This window comes from Nothobranchius furzeri, chromosome 10 (assembly GCF_043380555.1).
Source record: "Nothobranchius furzeri strain GRZ-AD chromosome 10, NfurGRZ-RIMD1, whole genome shotgun sequence".
Lineage (NCBI taxonomy): Eukaryota > Metazoa > Chordata > Actinopteri > Cyprinodontiformes > Nothobranchiidae > Nothobranchius > Nothobranchius furzeri.
The window spans coordinates 47,130,480-47,154,453 of NC_091750.1; the positions used below are offsets into that span (position 1 = coordinate 47,130,480).

A 23,974-nucleotide genomic window follows, 5' to 3' on the forward strand; every position below is an offset into this window, starting at 1 on the left:
AGCGGTAGCGTTGTCCGCCATATGGAGAGCTTCCTCATCGTCAAGGAGGTCATGACTGTCGACGCAAATGTCCAGCTCGTCCTCCTCAGAAAGGAGAAACAGGGAAGCTTCCAGGTCAAATTCGGCTAGTCCTCCACACAGTGTCACTCTGATTTGCCTTTACAGGCGTGATTAGATGCGTCTTCAGCCAGGCCACACAAGGGCATGATATCCAAGAGTACCTTTGTTGTACTGAGTGATTTGACTGAAAGGGAACAGTTTTCATTTGTTAGGCTTTGCAACAGTATAGGGAGCATAAGTCTCCTCCCTTTCCAGTCGGCTCATGGGTCCCCGGAACAATAAAAAAAATTAATGTAAGTCAACGGGGCTAAAAATGCTATTTTCTAATCCGCTTTGCCTTACGCCCTGGATCACACATATGTTGTACTGCAATTTAAATGAAAAGTAATGATAGGTGTTTCGACCATGCCAGTCACGTATTTTGAGATTTGTCAGCATGTAAAAGTTTGAAATTAGCACAACTACATCAGCATGTAGCATATGTAACATCACCACATGATCTCCTCTCTCCTACTTACTTATCTACTTACCACATGGCGATATTTATGGTGGTTCTTTCCTACTGTGGGAAGGATTAGAAGTTTGCTGAACTTACAGCCATTTGCCCTCTGTTTTCTCCGTGTCTGGTTCGATGACGTCACTTCTGTGAAGCGCATTTGTAGTCCTGGACTTATTTTCATACAAAACTTAAAATAGCGTTTCCCCCTGTTCGAAAATAAGCACGTTCTTGGTATCAAAATGCGTCTTTAAATTTCACGGACATCATGTGAAATCCATGGCACATAACAAGCAGAATTAGAAAATAGCATTTTTAGCCCCACTGGCTTGCATTCATTTTTTCGTTTTTCCGGGGGCCCATAGTCTGGAAGTAGATAGGTGTGACTTAGGCTCCCTATAAATCAAGTGTCTTCCTCTGCCAAACCTATGGTCTGTGCTGGTGGGACAAATGTCTACATTCCTCAAACTGCAAAATCATGATCTGCAGGCTACACTTTGGACACCCCTTATGTAGATTCTTATCCAGGAGGACAGAGCAATCCCAAGGGTCTTTTACTTGTCATTCGCTTGTCCTTGGAACTAGAGTAGATCAGAGTTAAACCAAATTTTATTCAAAAGGAACACATTTTAATATTTTGAAAATAAATTTGAAGTTTTGAAATCTATTTTGATGCATTTGTGAAGGCATAAAAATGATAGTAGCAGATTTTTTTTAATTTCAATTTTGACTTGCAATTTGGAGAAATGGCCTTAGTTTCATTTGGACACCACTGGGGCTGCACAGTTGTGCAGTTGTTAGCGCTGTTGCTTTGCATCAAGAAGGTCCTGAGTTGGAATCCCAATCTGGGGTTTTTCTGCAGGGAATTTGCATGTTCTCCCTGTGCATGCGTGGGTTCTCTCCAGATACTCCAGCTTCCTCCCACAGCCCAGAAACCTAACTGTCAGGTTGATTGGTGTCTCTAAATTGTCCTTAGGTGTGAGTGTATGTGTGTGCATGGTTGTTTGTCCTGCAATGGACAGGCAACCTGTCCAGGGTGTACGCTGTCAGCTTGCCCAGAGACTGCTGAAGGTAAGTACCAGCCCCCCACAACCCTACATGGACAAGCAGGTAGAGAAGATGAATGGATGGGTGCCTGCGAGCACCAGGTTGGTGACTCCTCATTTAGGGTCTCCATGCATGTTTTATGAAACCAGAGCACCTGGAGAAAACCCACACGTGCATGGAGAAAACATGCTAACTCCATGCAGAAAGGCCACAGCCGGGATTTGAACCTGCAACCTTCTTGCAGTAAGGCAGCTGTGGTACCAGTGCTGCTGCCCAGTTTCATCTCTCATCCACGAGAAGCCGTCTTATCACAGACACATTTTGTTCCAATTTCTTTGGTGGAATATCTGAAAAATACCAGTGCTGACCTGGTTAGACACAAAATAGCAACAACAAAAATGCACCTTCAAGGTGACTCACAGAAAGCTGAAAGTGATTCATAGCTACGCATCTCAAGTGTGATGGCCCTGTGTCAGGTCTTTGCTGCATTTATCTTATTTCTTAAAAACATTTTTTACTGTTCATCTGCAGTTATTCCCAGGCCTTACACTGCACAATAATATTGTCAGACACAAGGACCACACAGGGTCCAGACACACTTTTTGTAGACCTTCGTTATGCCTGGATCACCATTTAGATAACAACTGGAGGCTCGAGTGGTTTAAAACTTTCACACAGCTCAGAACCATATATATTTCATTGGTTTGTGGATAAAATGCTTTAGCACCAGGGACAGCACCAAACAGCCCTAAAACCTGGAACATCTCTTGAAAGCTAAAAAAAACATGCTTCCCATGTGACTGATGGAGGGTCAGGAACCCACCCACACACCACCCACCCACACCCCTCCAACCACCACATCCACATTTCTTTTCTTCTCCCTGTTGAACGGGAGCGGTCACCAGGGGGCCCTTCGGATGCTCGGCCAGGGGGAGGAGGGGGGTAGTGGCAGCTGCGGATATCCGTCTCGTACCTGTCTCACACACACATACACCCCGAAAACGGGGTCTATTCATCGCCTTCATTAGTCTTCCTCGCTGACGGTTTTGTGAGAAAGGCTCCAGTAGCTGAGGGGAATCTGGTTTCGTAACGAGCTGCTAACAGCGCAGCGCGGAGGGGGAGGGAAAAGCGTATCTCTGTTCAAGGATGCGGATTTAAAGGAAAAACGGGCTCACCTGGGATTTTAACCGTTACATTTCAAATTAGCGTAGCCGCGCGCGTGGTAAGTAGCAGCACGCGATTCGTGCCCGGTGAAATATTATCCCATTTAGCGAGGCGATAGAAATTACCAACAATTACCAGAGGAGAGAGAAATAAGGGGTAAGTGGAATTATTTCACTGTTTATTATTTTATTTTATTTACTCACTACCATCAGGCTGCCCACAATAACAACCAGAGAGCAGTCTGGTGTTCAGGTGACTCCTGTTAGCCCTGCTGTTAGCTAACCGACTCTACTCATTCCGCTGTTTTATCGCATTTTTGTTCAGCAGCAGAGATTCACCCACCTATAGGTTTCTGGTGTGTTAGCTGGCTGGCTGAGAGGCGTGTGACAGCAACGCCTGCTGCTAACTGGGAGCCATCACTCTGTAGGTCTGTCTCCAGTCGCCTTTGTTTGAGTCGGTGGTGTCATTTTATCTGCGTGCTGAGTGCAGCCAGCCTGTGGATCTGTGCTTCAGCATCTGCTGCTAAACCAACCCGCCTTGTTGCTTTAAGCAGCTCATGTCCGGTGGAATCCAGTAAAGATGCTTTTTCGCTCTCTAATTTCCTCTTTGGACGCTGAGCTGGTTGGTTGTGTTGTGATAGGGCTGAGATTGATTCTGCCTGGCCTAGCCTGTGAGTCATAGCAAGGATGCATCAGGTAAAAAGTAAGTAGAAATGTGCATTTTTGACCAAACACAACTGAAAACAATATTTACTGCTTTAAATTGGGTGTTTGACGAGATCTCGATAAGTCAGCACTGACTACCACGTGTAGAAACATAAGAAAAATATTAGAGAAAAACAACAAAATGGAAAGTTTTGATTGTTTTTAACCAAAAACGCTGGTGACTGTGTTTTTGTAGGGGCTTATTCATTCTAATGACTCTCTAAAAGTACATAGATTAAACATCGTGACACTGTAAGTTTTTGAAGGCATCTAACAGCTGTTTATGGCCTGCAGCTTGTCAGGAAATGCTTTGATATCTGATAGTCTGATAAAAGCCATGACTGTTTTTGTTAAACCAGACTGGTCATTGTGCATCTCAGAGGTAACTCTTTGGGGTTTACCTCTCATCATACCCAGTGACTGGTTTATCAGAGGAACTAGGGGATGAGATAGGAATACTGAAGTGAGGCTGTGTGTTTAAAACACCCTTCCCCCCATTTCTCCCACTCCTTCTGAACTGGAAACTGGTTCACATCACATGGAAAATTAAAGAGAATCAGCAAGAATCGTAGCAAAGAAACATTAAAACAGAAGCAAACCACATACGGTAGTTTGCCACTTGGTATAGTTATTTATCTTACGTCGTCACATTGTATTGCTCTTACTTGTCTTGCTTCTGCAATTTATTTGTGTCATTCAGTTTTTTTTTTAGATATTTTTATTTCACATTAATGCAATTTTTTCTCAGTTTTTGTAGTTAAACTGTGTTTGTTCTGGGCTAAAGTTGTTTCCTTGTCTGGAAGAAATTAGCTTTTTATTAAAGTATTCTACAAAATTCCTTTTACTTCTAATTATGTGAGTTGATGTATTTCATTATGTCAGAAAGTAAGGGGGTATTTTTGTGATATCAAACTTTGTGATATCAAAGCAAATATTAAGCAAAATGTAGTTCCTCAGCTCAACAAATTGATTTTAAGACCACTGGAAATTATTGAATTAAAAAAATGATGCAAATGATTCTACCTTATTTAAAATCCAGGTTCTAATTTGAAATATATATATATATATATATATATATATATATATATATATTAACAATAAAAATCCACTTTTATTGCTTTACTCATTTGTGATATACTGAGCAACAGTTGATCTAGTCAAAGGTAGAATTCCCCCTTTTTAAATTTTAATTGAATTTAGCCAGAGGTCAATTAGTATCATTTGGTAATAAAAAATTAATACAAAGAATGCATGCTTTGTTTATGTAAATGGAAATACCACTAGAGGGCGACATGAGGACTTGCTAATGCTCTGATGCCCCATTGACTTTTGGCTAATTTGCATCCAGACCACATGCAAATGATTAATAATTAACAGAATTCCCTCAGAGTTATGGCAGAAATGCAACTTCACACGCTCTGCTCTGACTTGATGAAATCAAGCCAAAAAGACAATAATGCTGCATAATCCTGCGTAGAAGCATGTTGTTTGCTTAGGTGAGTGTATTGGCCCCGGTGAGCTTCTTGTGGCAGTTTCTTGGCTTATTCAGCTTTCCTGGGTAAACATCAGCTGTGAGCACCCATCTGTCAGACTTCTTATTTTAGAGGAACTGCTTTTGCACACAAAGCTGAATCTTCCATCAGTAGAGCCACAGATCTGCTTGATGCATTTTCACTGCTCTTGCAAATAATATTCAGCTATATTATTTAGAAAAAAGTCACCCACTTTGAAAGACTTCAATCTTTTTGCTTTGCAGGTTTAAATGTAAACGCAAACAAAGATACCTAATCGGCTCTACTAGGGCTAGAGCTGGGCAATAAATAAAAAATGTATCATTGACAAAGTTCCAGACTCTAACTTAATCGTTTTTCCCATGTCAATAAATCAGATAATTTAAAAAATGAAAGAAAAAGATATGTGTAAGTTGATGACGTTCATGTCCCTATAAGAAGCTGTACCACCTCGAGTCATGTGACAAAGTGACTCAACGTAATACACGTGACCACATACATGTATACAGAGACGAGAATGCCGCTGCCTATTGGAGCTGCCATATTGGCCGGCCGCCATCTTAGATGGGTCTCTATTCGCTCTCAGTCCATTCATTTCTACTGAGGAAAGTGCTTACCCAACTAAAAATATATTTCATCAAGCTTTTTCACAAAGTCAGACACATGATATGATAGTTAAAATATAAATATAATGAAACTAAATAAATTAAATTAAAATGTAAAATCCCATCAGGTAGGCTAGAAAAGTCAAAAGTTATCCCTAATATTCCGTTTTCAGTTGTACGTCGGTTGTTGCAACCATAGGCTGCACAAAACGCGCATAGAGTGAGGAGACCCATCCATTATGGTGGCGATGCTGTTACGCTCCCCAGCAATCAATGTATGTCTATGTATTTATGTCTAAGCTTGTGAGAGTCCCATCTTATGTTTCTGCACATACATGTAGTTATCATACATTTATCATTCTCGAGGTGAAATCCTCAATATTCTGTGATATTGATTTTTGGCGATAAGCACTAGCTAGAGCTGCTCAATCACAGCGAAAATAATAATCACGATTATTTTGACTGACACTGAGATCTCAGTTATTTAACACAATCTTTAATTAATGTTGATAACACAAATACTGATGACAAAAGAGAGATATACAGTGCAAACATTTGCAATATGAAGTGAAGACCTAAATGAGAGCATCTATGTTGTAGTGAACTTGCACAACCTGCTGCATAAGAATTATTTAGTCCTGTCCAGCGGTGATGAAGGGGAGTGTGTACAGTAGCGCGGTGCAACGTGTCGCTCTATAGATCATATACTATTATTATTTTCCAGTCTAAGAAATTGGATTTGTGGAGTGAGAGCACATAAAGACAGTCAAATGTGTGTCTCACACTCATCATGCGCAAGTTTGCAGCTCTGATAAAATATAAGTCCAGTTCAGATATGGCTCGATGTATTGTGATTTTTCTTGTGACATTATATCGGTATTCAAAAGCTGTGTATCAAATTTACATGCAAATATTTGGTTATTTTCTTTTCTTTTGGTGCAATTTAAACACCAATCACTAGTTAGCAGCAGTGTGCAATGGGTTTTGTTTCCACCATTCAAATGTAAATCCCTCCATTATGGTTCAGATACCTTATGTTAACTCATTCACTGCCAGCCGTTTCCTGATCAGTAAAGCCCTTCACTGCCAGCGTTTCTCACCGTTTTTACTGTTTTTTTAAGAGTCACAGAACATTGCGCGCTAGGATGATGTTGACACCAAAACTACCAAAACAAAGAGGAGACTCACCTCTTACATCAGGAAGAATCTGCGCGTTTCTAGCATTCTACATTAGGGCTGTCGCAGTAACCGCAAGAAGAAAATATCGCGATATTAAGAAACCCACCGCGCTGCATGATGTGCCACCACCATTACAGCACTTGATTAAATCTCGCGACAGCGCATGCTGAGAAGGATGGCTGCACTGGTATCAAAACGAAATGTTACTTTGCCCCTTTGGGAACATTTCGGCTTTCAGCCAAATGAAAAGGGGGAGCCAGAGAATTTAAATGAGGCAGTCTGTAAAATCTGCGGCAAAACAGTTCAAGTAAAACGAGGAAACACAACTAATTTAAGGGCTCACCTTGCGACCTACCATCCAGCTATCAAGGCGCGGCTGCCGTCGCTTCCTGCCACACAGAGCTGCGGGGCAGCTCATGCCAGTGCCAGCCGACAGCTTGGACTCGGCGAAGCCTTTTCTCGAGTCGGCAAGTACAACAGAGACGGAGGAACCCATTGACCCTAATGAAAACCCTCTGACATGGTGGCACAACAACCATGAGAGATTTCCATTGCTCTCCAAAGTCGCACGCAAGTACATGTGTATTTGTGCAACAAGCGCACCATCCGAGAGGGTTTTTAGTGTTGCTGGAAATGTTGTCATCCCTCTCAGATCCTCTCTCAAACCGCATAAGGTTAACATGCTGGTTTTCCTTGCGCGTAACAAGGACATGACCAAGTTATAAATCACAGTTATTCTTGTGTGTGAAAGTGAAATGACAGTGCCTGGGACATCTCATTTTGTATACTTTATTTTAAACCACAAAACAAAACGGGCACTTTTTTATTCCTGTTAGATGTTGCAGCCAAATTTGCATTTCAAAGTTAAACCTCCTGAATGTTGTTTTTGAGTTCAGTCAGAGAATGCCGTTACTGCCCTTTGAGCTGCATTCAATAAAGTGTTAAAAATGGCCATGTATTTTTTCTAACATTTTTTAAATGTGTAAGCACAATGTTTCAAAGGAAATATTGCCATGAGTTTAGTAATTAACAAACAAATTTGTACATAAATAAAAACGGGGTGCATTAATATCGCATACCGCAATATTGAGCTGCCCTAACTCACCGCAGGGGGAATTCCTCAACCGTGACAGCCCTATTCTACATTCTTTCATAATCCGTTGTTGAATTGTGATCGGCAGAAGCTTTTCCGGTTCGCGCCTCACTTTTTTTACAGCAACGGCCCAAAAATGATCTAACACGTGGGTTTTCTACTTCCTGGTCACGTGACGTGTAACGTATGCGGATGAAGATCGGCTTTCGAAATGGGATGTTTGTTCTCACGGTGAGGGGGCTCTTTCCGATGCCCAAACAGTAAAAAAAATGCGAATGACAACTTTAGTTGTCATTGGCAGTGAACGGTTTTGATTTAAAATGACGACTTTTGTCGTCAATGGCAGTGAATGAGTTAAACATGTATCAGTTTGGACTGTTTATTGAATTTTCCTACATAAAATTCAGTCTTAAACATTACTAATCATCTGGCTGAATGTATCACAATATATTGTGATGTATTGTATCGTCTCCCCTGAATGGATGGATACAAATTCTTTAATAAAGTCTATAATAAGGAAGTGGCAAGTGTTTGGTACTAGGACCCTTCCTGGATCCGGCCATCCCTCCAAACTGGATAGAATGTTAAAAATTGGAATTGATATCTACGCAAAGCATCTTCCTCACTGTTTTCTAAGCAGTAACCACAAGATGAGCTCATCATTGCCCTCTGTTTGCTGACTATCCAAATAGTCATGTTTATGTGCTAAAATCCACAGTGATTCCCATTCTGATTGTTCCAAGACTACCTACAGTTTCGTTGTCTCAAACCTTGTATCATCATTACACGATGCCAGTTCTCCAACACATTCAGCCCTCTGACTACCTGCCTGACCCACTCTTGGTGGGTAGGTTTTATTCACCTGTTCCATTGTAATATTTACATGTGATATTAACATAGAATATTTACCACATCTGTTAAATGTTTTGTATTGTCTTGAAATGTAAAAGTTCTAACAGTTACAAATGAAATTTAAAGAGACACTGTGCAACTTTTTCATATTTTTAAATCATTTCATTGAGCCAGTTTGTGCTAAAATAACCCTTTACAGGGTTAATGAAAGGCCACCAAGCCCCTATCTTCCCCTGTGGCCAGAATATTCTACTTGAAACTTCAGACTAGCGGGCTGCTCTGTTGGGACTGGAGCTGCAGTCTGGTTCCAGCCCATTTCCTGTATGTTTTGCATCATAAACACAGCAGATTTGTTTAATTTAGTGATGAATCACTCCTGTACACACTAAGGAAGGCCGGGTATACATCTGAGCTGTTTATTAAGGTGTTTAAAAGAAGAAGGCACAGCGAGATTTTGCTTTCGATTCTACTATACGGACACCGGGGGGTGCTAAAAGGAAGCCAAAACTGCCTTGTCTCCCTTTAAATAATGAGCCACAATGACGATCAAAGGAAAATAAAAATAAACAGGTAGGTCTAGAGTTCAATTTTAAAGATTTATTGTGGCTCGTCTGAAATTAATACTCTATAGACAGGAGTAACCAAATGCAGTGTTGCATCTGCAGAGCTGAAGGAGGTTCTAACTTCATTGGTTCTTCAGCATTATAAAGAAGGTGTGCATTGTTTTCTATTATGCCCAACTGATGTTGCAACATTTTTCATTCTGCCAGCTCAGGGGGATCCAGCACAGTCCCTAGCACAGAGGGAGCTTGTTCTATAAATCATTAGACATTTTCACACATTGGTTGTACCATTTCACAACGAAAATGATGTCCTCTGGAAGTTTTTACCATTCCCTGTTGGAAAGTGATGCTTTCTACATGGAGACAGCTCAGCACACTAAGTTCAATGCAAAATTAGTTGGGTAACAGCTACGTTGTTGAAGTTTGTCTGAAGTGTTGTCGTCCATTTTATACATACACACCACATTGATCCTGTGACTCTTTCTGTTGCACACTGGGAATCGGGGATGGATCAGCTTTAAACCCCAGTCTGCCCTTGTACATTCACACTGAAGTGCAACAAGGGCAACTCAAGCCTGACTTGTGAGGTGGTGTGTGAAGGGCTTGTTTGTTCCTTTTCTTTGAACTGACCACGATGCTGCAGCTTTAAGAGACAGCTGTTATTGAGGCTTCATTTTTGAAGAAGATATGCAACTTTTTCTGGAAGACATGAGGGAACGAATCCTCAAGAAGGAGAGTCTGCTCTCTCCCTAATAGCAGAATACATTTTCCAAATTATTTTAAAAGCCACAGTCATCTGTCTTGTTCATTTTGAAGATATTCGTACTACTGGCCACATGATGCCACAAAATGGTCCACTAGATCTCTGCATTCAGCTTCCTATCTAGTACTCCAACAACTGCTGAGTCTTCTCATTTTATTTGGAGACAAGAGCACTGTAAGTTAAAGTATATTGAAAGTCTGTGGTGTAAGGAGTTAAGAGAAAATGTGAGTGCCAGCCAATATTGACCCTTTGCACCAACATCATCTGATCATGCATGTCCACCATGGTAGACCTCAATGATAAGTTACAGGGCTATAAAATGGAGGGCAAAAATGGTGACCGATTGTTATATTTTTCACCAGTTTAGCCTGGCTTGTACTAGTTTAAGCCAAGTTCACTTGTTGGAAAGAGTAGCACACCTATTTGGGGCTCATAGAGAGCAGTGTTTACAAAAGTGTTAGTTAGCTAGCTTAGAAACCGACTTCTACCTGCTGCTGTGTTCCCATGGTTTGATCAAGTCACAGACTTTGGCAGAATTCCCCTTGCAGACCTCACACTGAAGCTGATTTATAACGTCTGGCTCCCTACCAGTCTTTTTTTGCTGGCTGGGTCACCGGGACCAGATGCTACTCTCTCACCAGGGGGACAAGATACCATAATGGTGAAGCTGATCATGCTAAATCAATAACATAAATTACACGCACGCATGCATACAGTCTTAGGTTGGAACACCAACTTCTGGAAGTTCCTAAAGATGCTCAATTGATAAATTGGTCACCGACTCCAGGATTTTCATGATCTTATACCAGGTCTTTATTTTTTGACCAGGGTTTTAACTGGACACTTTGGCCAACTTCACCCTTATTTGAAGATGGACTTTTCTATTGCTGCCCAATGAGGACTTTCAGGACCGTGAGGCTGACTCCATCTGGACCTGCAGTCTTGCTTCAATTATTTCTTTCCGGCTTCCTCTCCACTCAGTAACAGGAGATAAGACAGCTTGGTCAGAAGACAAAGACAGCATTTGGGTTTCCTATTCTCGGTGAGGCTATATTAAGGGTCAGAACAACATAGGATACAGGCAAGTTGTGATCAGTGACTGGAGGCAGGTGAGGAAATGTGAAGACTTTTGGAAAAACAGGTTTAGCTCATTGTTCTGTAGGGATTTTCCACACTCAGGCTTAGGTTGTATGTTTCCAGTGTGAAACAGGAAAAAGAAAATGTATCATTGGTTCTTAAGCTGTATTCATTCCTAGCATCGCAAACCAAAGTGAACATGTCTGTCTCAATGTGCGTTGAACACAGTGATGATTTGAGTGTTAGATGAATGTGATGCTACAAGTCAACAAAGGACCTCTGCTGTCCTATTCAGCAGGGCATTCAGGCGAGGATCAGCCTGTGGAGGGGCCTCTGATGCATATGTGCCTCTGGCTGCCTCATCTCTGCAAACAGGAAAGGCTTGAACGGCTGGCCTCATCTCTGTTGACTCTGTCTTTGTGTTGAGCCAGTTGAGTGTGGCAGGCTTTGTGTGTTGCACTTGTTCATCTACTTCCACTCTCGGCTCATGGGCATCACACACATCCATTTCTGTACCAAGTTCCATCTTGATGTTTGGGAATGTGAAACGTCAATGTGTTTATCCTAAAATGATCTTTTAATTAATTGACATGAATTTTAACATAATTTAAGTACAATTAATTATATTTTGGGTAGCAGTGGTGTGTTTGGTGTTTGCATGGGACGATCTATAATTTCTTTGTTCACTATTACACAGGGAGTGGTTTTGTGTGTGTGTGTGTGTGTGTGTGTGTGTGTGTGTGTGTGTGTGTGTGTGTGTGTGTGTGTGTGTGTGTGTGTGTGTGTGTGTGTGTGTGTGTGTGTGTGTGTGTGTGTGTGTGTGTGTGTGTGTGTGTGTGTGTGTGTGTGTGTGTGTGTGTGTGTGTGTGTGTGTGTTTACCCTATTCCCCTGGTGCACATTGGCAGTGTGGCTGTCTAATGTGCACAGGCCTAATTCCCTGCGGGTGCCTGATTATGGGTTCTATTTCTCTTTTTTCCTCACACCATGATTAACGGGTGCAGTGACAAGCAGACCAGCTGGGTGAAGGGAAGTAGCTCTGGGATGGGAGGAGGGATGACAGAGGAAAAGAGAGAGGAGGTCCTGCCCATCATGCCTCTGGCTTTGCTTCGCTGTCAGGACCGATGCCGTTCTGCTTTAGGAGTCGTCTTTGTGGTCAGGAATTGGGGTTTAGCCTTCAGGCGTTCTTCTGCACCCCGGTTTTATTTCCCCAGTGTTCATAGTCACTAGGATGCTTGTCCTGCCCGTCTATTCATGGATGGACATGCTATTGTTGGCACATCTCGATTCAGAAAAATGGTGACTGCATCATGATTTGAATTTAACATTGAGAAAAATGGGAACATTGAATTTGATAAATTCAAACTAAAGGTCCTCAACAAATTGGTTTTATTCCCCCCATAGTTATTTAGTAAGTTGTGTGTATGTACAGTCTATGGTTGTGACCCAAGCTACCTGAAGATAAACTGCCAAGCACAGAGATAATATATCTATTTTAAGATTAGGTTAAAGTCTAAAAGTATTTCCTTATCTTTGTCAGTGGACTTTTGTAGATTCACTTAGTTCTTACCTTACTGCTGCATGTTCCAATTATAAGTTTTAATTACCATAGATATACGATGCATGATTGTCAGCTGGTAAGTAGGCGAGACATTCAGACCCACATCCCTACTGTAAAGATTAGTAAAAAAAAATTAAAAATAAAACACAGCATGGCAGCTCCTGTACACCCGATGTTGTGTCTTCACTTTTGAGCAATGGATGAGTTTGAGATGTGCCATCCGTCTTTAAAAATGTTCGGTTCTCTGACCCCTTTTAATTTGTTTTCTGACTTTGGAAAACCAGTTACACAAGCAAACATGACGGCGTTGACCTGACCTCCTTTTGTGTGTGAAACCTAATGCTCTACATGACTGCATGCTGGGAGGGTGGATTCGAAGGTGGAGCTTTTAGATGTGTGTATGAGATGGTGGGGTGTAATCGGTCAACTCATTTTGCATGTGCTGCTTGTTTTTTGTTTTGTTTTTTTGTCTCATGCTGTGCTGTTTGTAGGAAGATGAGGACAGTATCATAGTAGGTCAGGGGATTGTTTGTCTGATCCATTGAAGAGCGATTAGTGCCGACACTGATCCGAGCCTCTTCCTACCCATAACGAGGGAGGATTGCCTCTGCCAGACTCTTGTGACCTCACTAGTCCTGCTCCCCGCCATCCCCCACCCAGAACCACTCCCACACACAGATTGTCATGAAAAAGTAGCCGCTTTGTGACTCCTGCTCCTATTTAAAAAAAAAAAAGGTTTAGTTTAAAGACAATCTATCACACCAATAGTACAATCTTATGAATTTTATAAATAAAAGGCATTTTTCCCCCCATGAGCTGGCCCCTGAATTTATTATGGTAACTCAAATTAAATGAGCAAAAAGACTGGTTCTAGGACAGACTTTAACAGCGATGAGTATTTAAGATCCTACTAGACAACTGCTCTGTTACACAGTGGGGGGCCAGTCACTGGCAAGGAGCTGGGGTGCGAGTGAGTTGAGAGGTGAGAGGTCAGTAAGGGTGGGGGTACGCGGAGGTGTTGTGCTGGCTCTCTAATCCCTGCATTTAGCTTCTATTTCAAGCCACATCTTAATCTACCACTAATGGGATTTACTGAGCTCTTTTCTTTCGTTTTTAGCTGCAAGAAGGTGCTTCTTTTGTTTCACCTGCTCTGCAGGTTTAGAGCTGATTTTTCTTCATAAACTACATTGAAATAAAAAATATATAATTTAATACTAGTAATATTTCTTTGTGAAAAACATTTTTTTGTTTTGAAAATGCTACATTTATTCCAAAACCAACTGAAGAGAGACAATGAATAATTTTTCATTTTTCTGCCAAACTTTGTGTTACCTGGAAGGAGGGATGTCCATACGCAGAAATATTGCAGTATTTAGTGTTATGATACTGAATCAATATTTAAAAGTAGTGTTTATTCTAATTGAGCATTTACATGCAAACATTTACTGCATTTTTTTTTTTTTTGGCGTGGTGTAATTAGAACCCCGACTGCTAGGTGGCAGCAGTTTTCACTCTGACAGAAAGATTTTGCAATAGGGAGCCTAAGACACTTCCGCATCATGGGTCCCTGGAAGAACGAAAAACTCAAGTCAACGGTGCTAAAAACGCTATTTTCTAACCCGCTTTGCCTTACGCGCCCTGGATTACACACATGCTGTACTACAATTTAAATGAAAAGTAATGATGGGTGTTTCAACCATGCCAGTCATGTACTTTGAGATTTATTAGCTTGTAAAAGTTCATAAATAGCATGACTACAAACTAGAAATCGGCACGTCGCATAAATGACATCACCACATAATCTTCTCTCCCCAAAGTAGCTGCTACTTAACAAATGACCAGATTTATGGTGGTTCTTTCCTGCTGTGGGAAGTTTGCTGAACTTACAGCCATTTTCCCTCCGTTTTCTCCGTGTCTGGTTCGATGACATCACTTTTGTGTAGCACATTTGTAGTCTTGGACTTATTGTCACACAAAACCTAAAATATCGTCCCCCCGTTAAAAAATGTACACTTTCTTGGTATCAAAATGTGTCTGTACTGAATGTTTGCACTGATTGCCGATCACGCTTCAACTGAGTTGTCCTCTGTCAGAAGGATTGGCACTCCACAGTGATGTAGTCCAAGTAGTTTTATTAAAGAGGTAGCAGATGACATCAACAGGCTGTACAACATTAGTGGTGAGGCAATTGCATTCCCATCTATGAATGCAGGTAAAGGGAGTGTGAGCGTGCAGGAGTATGTGGGTGTGGTAATATGATAAACACGCACACCAAGGGTAACTCACACAGGAACGCACGAGAAAAACGCTGATCATCCAACACCTTTCAGCTGTGCTGAACTGCGCTGAACACGTTCCCAACGGGAAGTACAGATACCGAGGTGCATCATGGGTAATGCAGTCTCGACGGTGTTCACAAACCATTTTCCTCTGGAAAGCGGACTTTTAACAGTGTCTTTAAAATTTACGGACATCATATGTGAAATCCATGGCACAATACAAGTGGAATTGGAAAATAGCGTTTTTAGCCCCATTGACTTGCATTCATTTTTTCGTTCTTCCGGGGGACCCATGATCCGGAAGTGACTTAGGGAGCTTAAGTCATGCCCATCTACTTCCGGACCATGGGTCCTCAGAAGAACGAAAAAATAAATGCATATCAGTGGGGCTAAGTACGTGACTGGCATGGTCAAAACTAGGGTTGTCACGGTATGAAAATTTAACCTCACGGTTATTGTGACCAAAATTATCACGGTTTTCGGTATTATCGCGGTATTTTTTAAACGGTGTTGCATATGTTCAGAAAGCATTGATAGTCCTGTTCTACACAAACTGAAATAGTTTTGAAAAGGTTTAATATTGTTTATTAAACCTAAAATAACACAAAGTCTTAGCAAAAGTTCAACTTTTCACAAGTAAAGGAACAAATAGCTTCTTTTTCTGGAACATGTTACAGTAGTCAGTGCAGGTTTAAATTATACAAATCCAAACATTCAAAACATAAACAATATGTAAACAAATCAAAGAAACACCACTTGTTTTCTCATATACTTGTTTTCTTCATTATCAAAATGAAAATCTAAAACTCCAGTCCACACTTGACTTGAGCACTGTACAAGTCAACCTTAAAAAATATGTATTTAAAATAAATAGCCACTTTAAACAAATTACTAAAATAACTACTACACTATGTAATCAAATCCAAATGTTCAAGTATAAATGGCATTGAATAAGTAAACAAATCAATGACAAGGAACTAATCGTATATTTCTCTTCATCAACAAATAAGATGCTTCATCCAGCAACAGGGTGTCCGTGACACGGTTTAAATGCTGGCAGAGGACGCTGCGGCTGCAGTATATAGTGACTCGTTGCATTCTCCCTCAACCAAAAGTCCTCACGCCATGCATTTAAGCTAAAATGCTAATGTTAACTTACCTTGCACTGGCTGTAGAGACGTGGGTGATGGTCACGCAGATGTGCCTTTAGATTCGAAGTGTTGCTGCCTTTTGCAGACACTTGTTTCCTGCACGTTCTGCAAACGGGATAGCAGTCTTCTACTAACTGTCCCTCAGCATTTTTCAGAAATCCAAAATATGCCCATACTTCCGATTTAGTCTTCTTTGAGGGCTGATGGATGTCCTGGGCGCTGCCGTCTCCTCCTTCGGCCATTATTTCAGCTTCAAAGTTTTGGTGCCGTTGCAAACTAAAAAGTGCGTGTGCGCGCCACGGGAACTTCAGCTGAAGCGACGGTGGCTGGTAAGGGTCACCGCGCCGAAACCGCGGCCACGGTAAACCCACCGAGATAATTTAGTTTATTAAAAACTGGACGGTTATTTTTATTGTCAACTTTTTTACCGGGGTTTACCGCTATACCGGTTACCGTGACAACCCTAGTCAAAACACACATCATTACTTTTAAAGTACAACAAATGTGCGATCCAGGACATGAGGCAAAGCGGATTAGAAAATAGCTCTATTAGCCTCGTTAATTTGCATTCATTTTTTCATTCTTCCGGGGACCCACGAGCCAACCGGAAGGGGAGGAGATTTAGGCTCCCTATAACACTGGGTTTGTCTTGGAAGTGTCTGGCCTGAGTTTTCCATCATTCCTCCATTCAGTCATTAATATTGAAGTTATTGTCTGTCTTTAACTTTTAGATATATTCAAAAAGTTATCTCACCTGTATTGCGGTATGTGTTTTCACCAGATCCTTTCCAACACACACCCCAGTCTGGAAGAAAAGAACAGGAAATCGGATTCCTCTTTTACATAATATGATTCTCTGATGGCATGCTACTTTTGCCTCTAGCATAATTGTTTAGTATATCTACCCTGTAGTCTTTCAGTCCTCTTACAAACACATTATAAAATTAATTATAAACAAATTTTCTGTGTGGAGTTCAGATGCTTGACATAGGTGTAAATAGTTAAGTGCCCAATGTTGTGTGAGATCCTATGGTCACAAGCTGCTGCTGTCCCACAAAGAACACCCATAATAAACGCTAACATCACTGACATGCAGCTTCACTGGAGCAGTTAAATGAAATGGTTAGGTGACTGCTTAGTGGCATTTGCCTGACTTATCTGTAAGCTTGTGCCTTTTACGCGCACCGACCGTTGCGATGTCCAAGCCTCATTTTGCATTTAACTGTCATACAAGATAAAGTGCAGGTTAGAGGTGATGTGAAGAGTGTACATGATGTATATTGTTGTACCTCTGTTCTTACAGATGCCACAGAGAAATACAAATTTTAAAGAATAGTTCAAATCAAACATTTCAAGGGTCTGTCTCATGAACCATCTTGTATTGTGAAGTATCTGTCTGCGATCACTGACAGATTTGGGTTTTTTGTCTCTACTTTTTAGGTTGAATGTGTTTTCCACAAGCCTTGACACCATGAGCACAATCTCACCAACGGACTTTGACAGCTTGGAGATCCAGCAGCAGTACAATGACATCAATAACCGCTGGGACCTGGCAGCAGAGACTGACTGGGATAATGAGAACAGCTCAGCACGTCTCTTTGAACGCTCTCGCATTAAAGCTCTTGCAGGTATGCCACGTTTCATCATTACCTCACTTTGGCAAACAAAACTGATTTGTCAAGACTCAAACAAAGAACATCTGTGAAATTTAGTCAGAGTTGTTGGATGAATGTGTTCAGGTCCCATCAGATTGGCATCCACGGTAATTGGAGACTGGTCAATGTTGCGTTCCATAGACCTCTCCTAAACAGCTTATCTGCTGTGTGTGTAGGGGTGTGGTGTGCCTAATCTTAAAATTTTGTTTTTGAACACATGCGAAGGTACACTGCAAATCTAAAATCCACATTCTTGTTATGTTGTGATGCTGGTTTTATGGAATGCTCCACAGGTCATGTTCTCACAGACCAGTATGTAACTGCTTGCATAAGATGTCATTTGACTTTCAAAAAACCTGAAAAGTGTATATAAAGTCTTATTTCTCGTAGGTTGGAAAACATTCATTCAGTTCATTTCAGATTTTATACTGACGAATCTTCAAAATTCCCTATAAGTTAGATTTTTAGGTAAATGACCACATTTCAAAAAGGTGCTGGTGTAGAAGTCATTAGGAGGAAGAGTTTAAAGAGCAAGTCACCCCCAAATCAACTTTTTTTTGCTGATAAACTTTATAAATGTGTGTCTAATTGTGCTGCAGATATGTGTAGTCAATAATTTGGTACTTCAGTGCATCTTAGTTAAAATTTAAATATTCTGCCTAAAACTGTCAGTGTTGCGCCGTTGTCAGGTAAAAACTCTGCACTGTATTTTAATTTAAATCTGCCACCGCTATTGGCTAAGAGGTATGCTATGATGTAAACTGGTACATGTGTGTGTATTTGTTAGTGGCTCTGCCCTCTCGGTCTGCTAGGCAACAGCATTTGTTGCATTTTTCAAACATGAAGAGGGAGTGAAGTAAGTTTCTTGTAGGGGGTGACTTGCTCTTTAATGACACACGCTGAGTGAAGCAAATCTCATTGTTGCTGTGTTGAATATTCCATCCTTTTATGCAGTGAGGTGGTCAGGAGATAGGAGATGCCCTCACACACCATCAGTACCATTCATTTAACATTGGACAATCAAACTTGGAAAAATATCATTTATGTTTTAAAACGACAAGCTGTTTGTTGTGCTTAGAGATGTCCCGATCAGGTTTTTTTGCCCTCGAGTACGAGTCATTTGATTTTGAGAATCTGCCGATACCGAGTCCCGATCCGATACTTTTGATACATTAAAAAAAATAAGAAAAGGAAAAAACAGTTCCAGAATGTTCCTTCTTTTTTAATTTAATTACCGTTTTATTTTATTTTTTAACAACAGATCACTTCTGTGAGGTAGCTTGAACAATCAAGTAATAAATAACATAAATTCTTCACTTTTGGACTTTATTGCAAATATAAAAAGTCTAACATAAAAACAGATAGCACTTCAGCTTAAAATACCTGGCAGGGGTCTATTTTGCCTCGGCCCCCAAAATGCTTAGATACGTCCCTGGGCATGGGACGGAGTTTTGAAGATGATCTGAATTGTATCAACTATATAAATACTACATGCTGATAAATTATTGCTTTATACAGGTACAAACGTGTAGTGAGATCAATCTACCTACATTTTATTTTTTTAAGAACATTGTTTTGTTTTCTTGGTTTTTATTTTCCTAACTTCCTGTCCTGTCTGTCTCTGATCTTCCTGCATCTCCCAGTCCACCAGAAAAACTCCTGCCTGCTTCCTTCTTTTTCACCTCACAAGTCGCTTTTTAACTAGCAGATCAAATTGATCTATTGACCGCAAAAAAGCGGAGTGTGCGCCACGCTGCACGGCTACGCCAGTGACGAGCGCTGCAGTGCGAGCGCGTCCACACGTCATGCTCAAATACAGACAGAACTTACCAGAGAGAAAACGAATGGACACAAATGACTGTGTGTTAATTATATATTTTTGGTGACGCCACTTAGAAACTTAGAAAATGTTACTGTGGCCGTGTGCAGAACGCAGCTGGAGTTCATGAATAATCAGCGGTCTGCCTGCCTCTCTGCATCTCTGCCCAAAAGAATCCCCGCTACTCTGAGTCCATATAAATAATATAATATGGGTAGAAACTGGATCTTTTTGTGCTCCTTCTGGTTGTGTAAGTTAAGGGCATCAGAGGAGCCTGACAACATTTAAGGAGAACCAAGTTGCTCTCCTGTAATTTGAACCCAGTATCCGAGTCCGGATCGGGAAGTAAAGCCCGAGTCCCGATCAGTCTGAAACCACGTGATCGGAGCCGATTTCCGATCATGTGATCGGATCGGGACTTCTCTAGTTGTGCTCCACTTAGGTTTCTGAGTTTAGCTGTACTGATTTATTTATTAACTGTAATAATCTGAGTTAGAGTAAAAATTATTATATAAACTGTTAGCTATAGCTGCAGCAGGGGTTTTGGAAGCAGTAGGAACAAGAATACAGATCAACCACCAATGTGCAAAAATCTAATTAGTGTCTGCAGACAGGGGAACAGATGTGATTCTTTTGTGTCCCAACAGGCACAAGACTCTTTTAGTAGGGCAAGACCAAAATACCTCCAAAAGGAGGACAACGCTGGGCAGCTGTGTCCACAAAGGAGCAACTTTAGTCAGATTTACCTGTTTTCATAACTAGTAGCTGTGAAACCAACATGCACTGCTTTAGGATGGATGTAATGGCTAATATTGCTCTAACAAACATGAGACTAACATTCTGATTTCTCTTTACCTTGCTGGTCTAATCCCAATAGTCCTGGCATCTTTACGATAAACGCTCGTCTGTATGATTTTAGGTAATGGTATAAGAATATGCTGATGACTTCTGAATTGTTCTGTTTCCATTAAATGGAAGATTATTGTTGAAACTCTGTAATGGTAAAGAAAGTTGCAGTTTCCTAAAGAGCCCAGCAGAGGGGGCAACATTGAGGCACTCCAGAAGCAGAAACATGAAGAGAAAAATCCATAAATAGTGATCATCTTTGTTCTGTACTTCAGTTCTGCTCGACATTTAAAGATGAACCTAATTTCACTTACAAATTGAACCCATGTGTGAGGGTTACCCTTTATTTAATAGCCCTTTTATTATACTTCATAAATGTCTGAATTAAAAACATCTGTAAAGGTTTCTGTTGATTTTTCTGCAATGCACATTCTGACACCATTTTCACGAGACTTCCTGGTGTGCCTGAACACTATACTGTGAATGCTTGTAATGCCCTCTCAGGTTAACAAGTGGAGACTTGATGTGCACATTCTTTCACATGCTGCAGCAGCAATACCCCAAAGGCTCAGTTCCTGCCCACGCTTTATTTTTGCAACTTCTCCCCAAATATCAAGGCACCTGCATACTTATTGGCTTTTGTCGTTTCATCTCTACCTTTGCTTTTTACTGTAAAATAAAAACAAGTTATCTCCTGCGTGTATCACGTGTTAAATTTCATGTTACATGTGACGGCTGTTGGGCCAACTTGATTGAGAGACTCTCTTTAATTTGAATCGATAGCAGCTTATCAGCCCTCCTGTGTCGAGTGCAGCAAGCTTCAATCATTTGCATATTGAAGCAACGTCCTGCCTCCCTGAGGCCTTAGTAGGGGCTCTGTTACGTTATTGACAAAAAGCACAAGCTTAGCAACACACATTTAGCCTCTGACAGTGTTCCCCTCCCCCAATTATGTTCTTTATCTCTTCTCTTCCTAATCCGGGTTCATTTACCACACAGTCATCATTAAGTCCCGTTTTCTCAGCACAAAAGTCATTTATGATGATTCACTTGACGACATTTTTTGTTTCCACCAAGTTTTTGTTAATCTTGCTTGTTGTTGTCATTTAGCTTTGTACTGAAATGACTGAGAGGTTAGTTTCCTACCTCTAGCACCTAACCTAATATGTAATGAAGCATATGGCAGAGAGACCAGCTGTCTCGTCTGCGTTCAACGGGAAATTGTGTTCGATTCATCTCCAGTGGGACACCAAGTGGGAATTACTGTGATTTACTGTTTTTTTTTTTTCACTGCGTGCATCCATGTCATAGCTCCTGTTCCAGAGCAGGAAGTCCGTCACCTTCAGTTCTCATTAGTCCCTCATCCCTCTTTAAACGCCCTGTCACAAAAGGCCTGGAGCGTCCGGACCTTTGATGAGACCCATCCAGCTGCTGCCAGCTCATATGAACAAACACAACTCTGAGACTTTTACCCTGGCTCCTGACCAGATCCAAAAGCCGTCTGCTTAAAAGAGAGGCTGTGACCTTAGCCTTTAGTGCTTGTAGTCATCAGTATTTCTAACACAGACGTCTGTTAATCAGTAACTAATGATAATACATGTAGAATAAGTCCCCTGCTTTTTAAAGTTGGAACTTACACTAGAACAGTAACTTGGGCTGCGTGGTGGCACTGTTGCCTCACAGCAAGAAGGCTGTAGGTTCAAATCCCAGCTGGGGCCTTGCTGCTTGGAGTTAGCATGAATGTGTCAGTTTGCTCTAGGTTCCCGTTTCTTCTGTAGACCAAATATTAAGGTCACAGTTGTAGTTTGCTTTGGATTAAAGCGTCTGCAGAATAAACAAACATCTCGCTGAATTGCTTTTTTTGTTTATTTTTTGCAAAGTTTCTGCCTTCCTTAAATGTTAGTTTATTTAGACATAAAATGTTTTACAATAAATAATTGTTTCACTCATCTTCACCTCTACCAAACTTTGCAAAAATTGAGCTGTCTGTTTAAAATAACGCCAGGCTGGAAAGTTCTCATTTCTACTTTCTCAATAACTTCCTTCCTGTCTCAGTGCCTCTCATACAACTGTAAAAGCATTCTCTACAAAGGGAGAAAAAGAAGATAAGCACCTGGAGATAACATTGTGCAAAGTGATGGGAATTTCTGTGAGGCATCCTCTAGAGAAGACAACACCCTGTTTACTAGAATTAAGTTGGAGTTGGATAATCCCCTACAAGGTACACTGTTCAAGAGACCGTAATGGTTTAGTCCATCTCTACAGCTCCTCCCTTCCCTCACCCATCCACCATGTTCTTCGTGCTCCTCCCTCAAACACACCTTATGCAAATGACATGATTTTCAGACTGCACAGAAGGCTTTGTTTACACAGCTATCCGACCGCGGCCGGTTAGCTTGCTCTGCAGTGCTGTGCTTCAGCAAATGCATGCTCAGAATTTGGAGGGAAGAAATATTCAATGTTCCTTTTGCCAAAACCACAAGGGAGTGCAACTAAAGACTTTTACTCCACTCAAGGGCCTCAAGTGTGGTCAAATGAAGTAAAAAGAAGAACTTTTTTTTCACTTTTCTTGAAAGTACTTTGATTTAAAAACTAGAAAAACTTTTCCACTCTTACCCCATTTCATTGAATGAGATGGTACGTTGAGTGGATGAAGAGAGGACTGGAGCTCTGAGGCTTGTGGTGTGCCTTATACCGAGGAACAGCAGGAAACCCAAAAGGAGGATAAACCAAAGAATTGTGGATATACAAAACTTGACTTCTCCGGATCCCTTCTAAGGATTTTATTCATCGTAGAGATTTCATCAGCCGTGCTATGTAGGAAAACTCTTCACTTTTGGATAGTAATAATTTACTTAACGGGTCTAGGAAAACTACAATGGAGTGGGACCACAGGGACCGAGAGCCCTGCTTGTCCCCAGCAGCATTTGTTAACCAGGTACAATACTCTAATATCCTGGAAGGACGATTTAAACAACTGCAAGGTAAGAACTCTTTTAGGCTGTTTCATGAAGTGATTTTAATTGTAATTGCTGACTCATGGTAGATGGTGTGTAAACAAAGGCAGTAAATATGTATACAGGTGTACCATGTCACTATATAAAGGGCAACTCTATTAAACACAGGATAAATAAAAAAAATATCATGTTTAGTTTAGCATGAATAACATTCTGTTTATCACGTATCCGGGCTGGTGGAGCAGGAAATATTAGCCGGGGTTTGACTATTTGGCTAGTGCCAGGTGTTACTGACTGAAAGTCCCGATTGTTCTGTTTTCTATTTTTATTGTTTGCAAAAACGAATAACGCTTGGAATCAGGGGAATGCGGTTTTCTCACATCTGTACTTAGAGCCGTGTTAGGAGAGAAATGATGATGCTGGTAATGCGCACGCAACAGGCTGCAGCTCATATCTAAAGTAGGTAGGCAGTCTGGCACCTGATCACTTGGCCACCTGTCTGCTCTTATCTTATTACAATATGCTGCTCAGTCTTTGGCCAAAGCGTTGAGAAAGATGTGAGCTTCTCTACACAACATAGTGGAACAGAAACAC

The 23,974-nt window shown here is 41.0% G+C and overlaps 1 protein-coding gene across 6 annotated transcripts in view; it reads left to right on the forward strand.

Moving 5' to 3' along the window:
- The first annotated feature begins 2,719 nt into the window (after positions 1-2,719).
- The window catches only part of sptbn2 (spectrin, beta, non-erythrocytic 2), a 60,330-nt gene continuing 39,075 nt past the window's right edge, over positions 2,720-23,974 (forward strand). For 3 of the 6 annotated variants that reach the window (XM_015960856.3, XM_015960858.3, XM_015960860.3), the window contains exons 1-2: positions 2,720-2,923; positions 17,544-17,731. In XM_015960856.3, coding sequence (XP_015816342.3) covers positions 17,575-17,731 — 157 coding nt within the window. In that variant the 5' untranslated portion in view covers positions 2,720-2,923; positions 17,544-17,574. Of the gene's footprint in view, positions 2,924-3,348; positions 3,470-17,543; positions 17,732-23,152; positions 23,408-23,974 lie in introns of those variants that run through there. The other 3 variants (XM_015960859.3, XM_015960861.3, XM_015960857.3) reach the window with 2 other exon arrangements.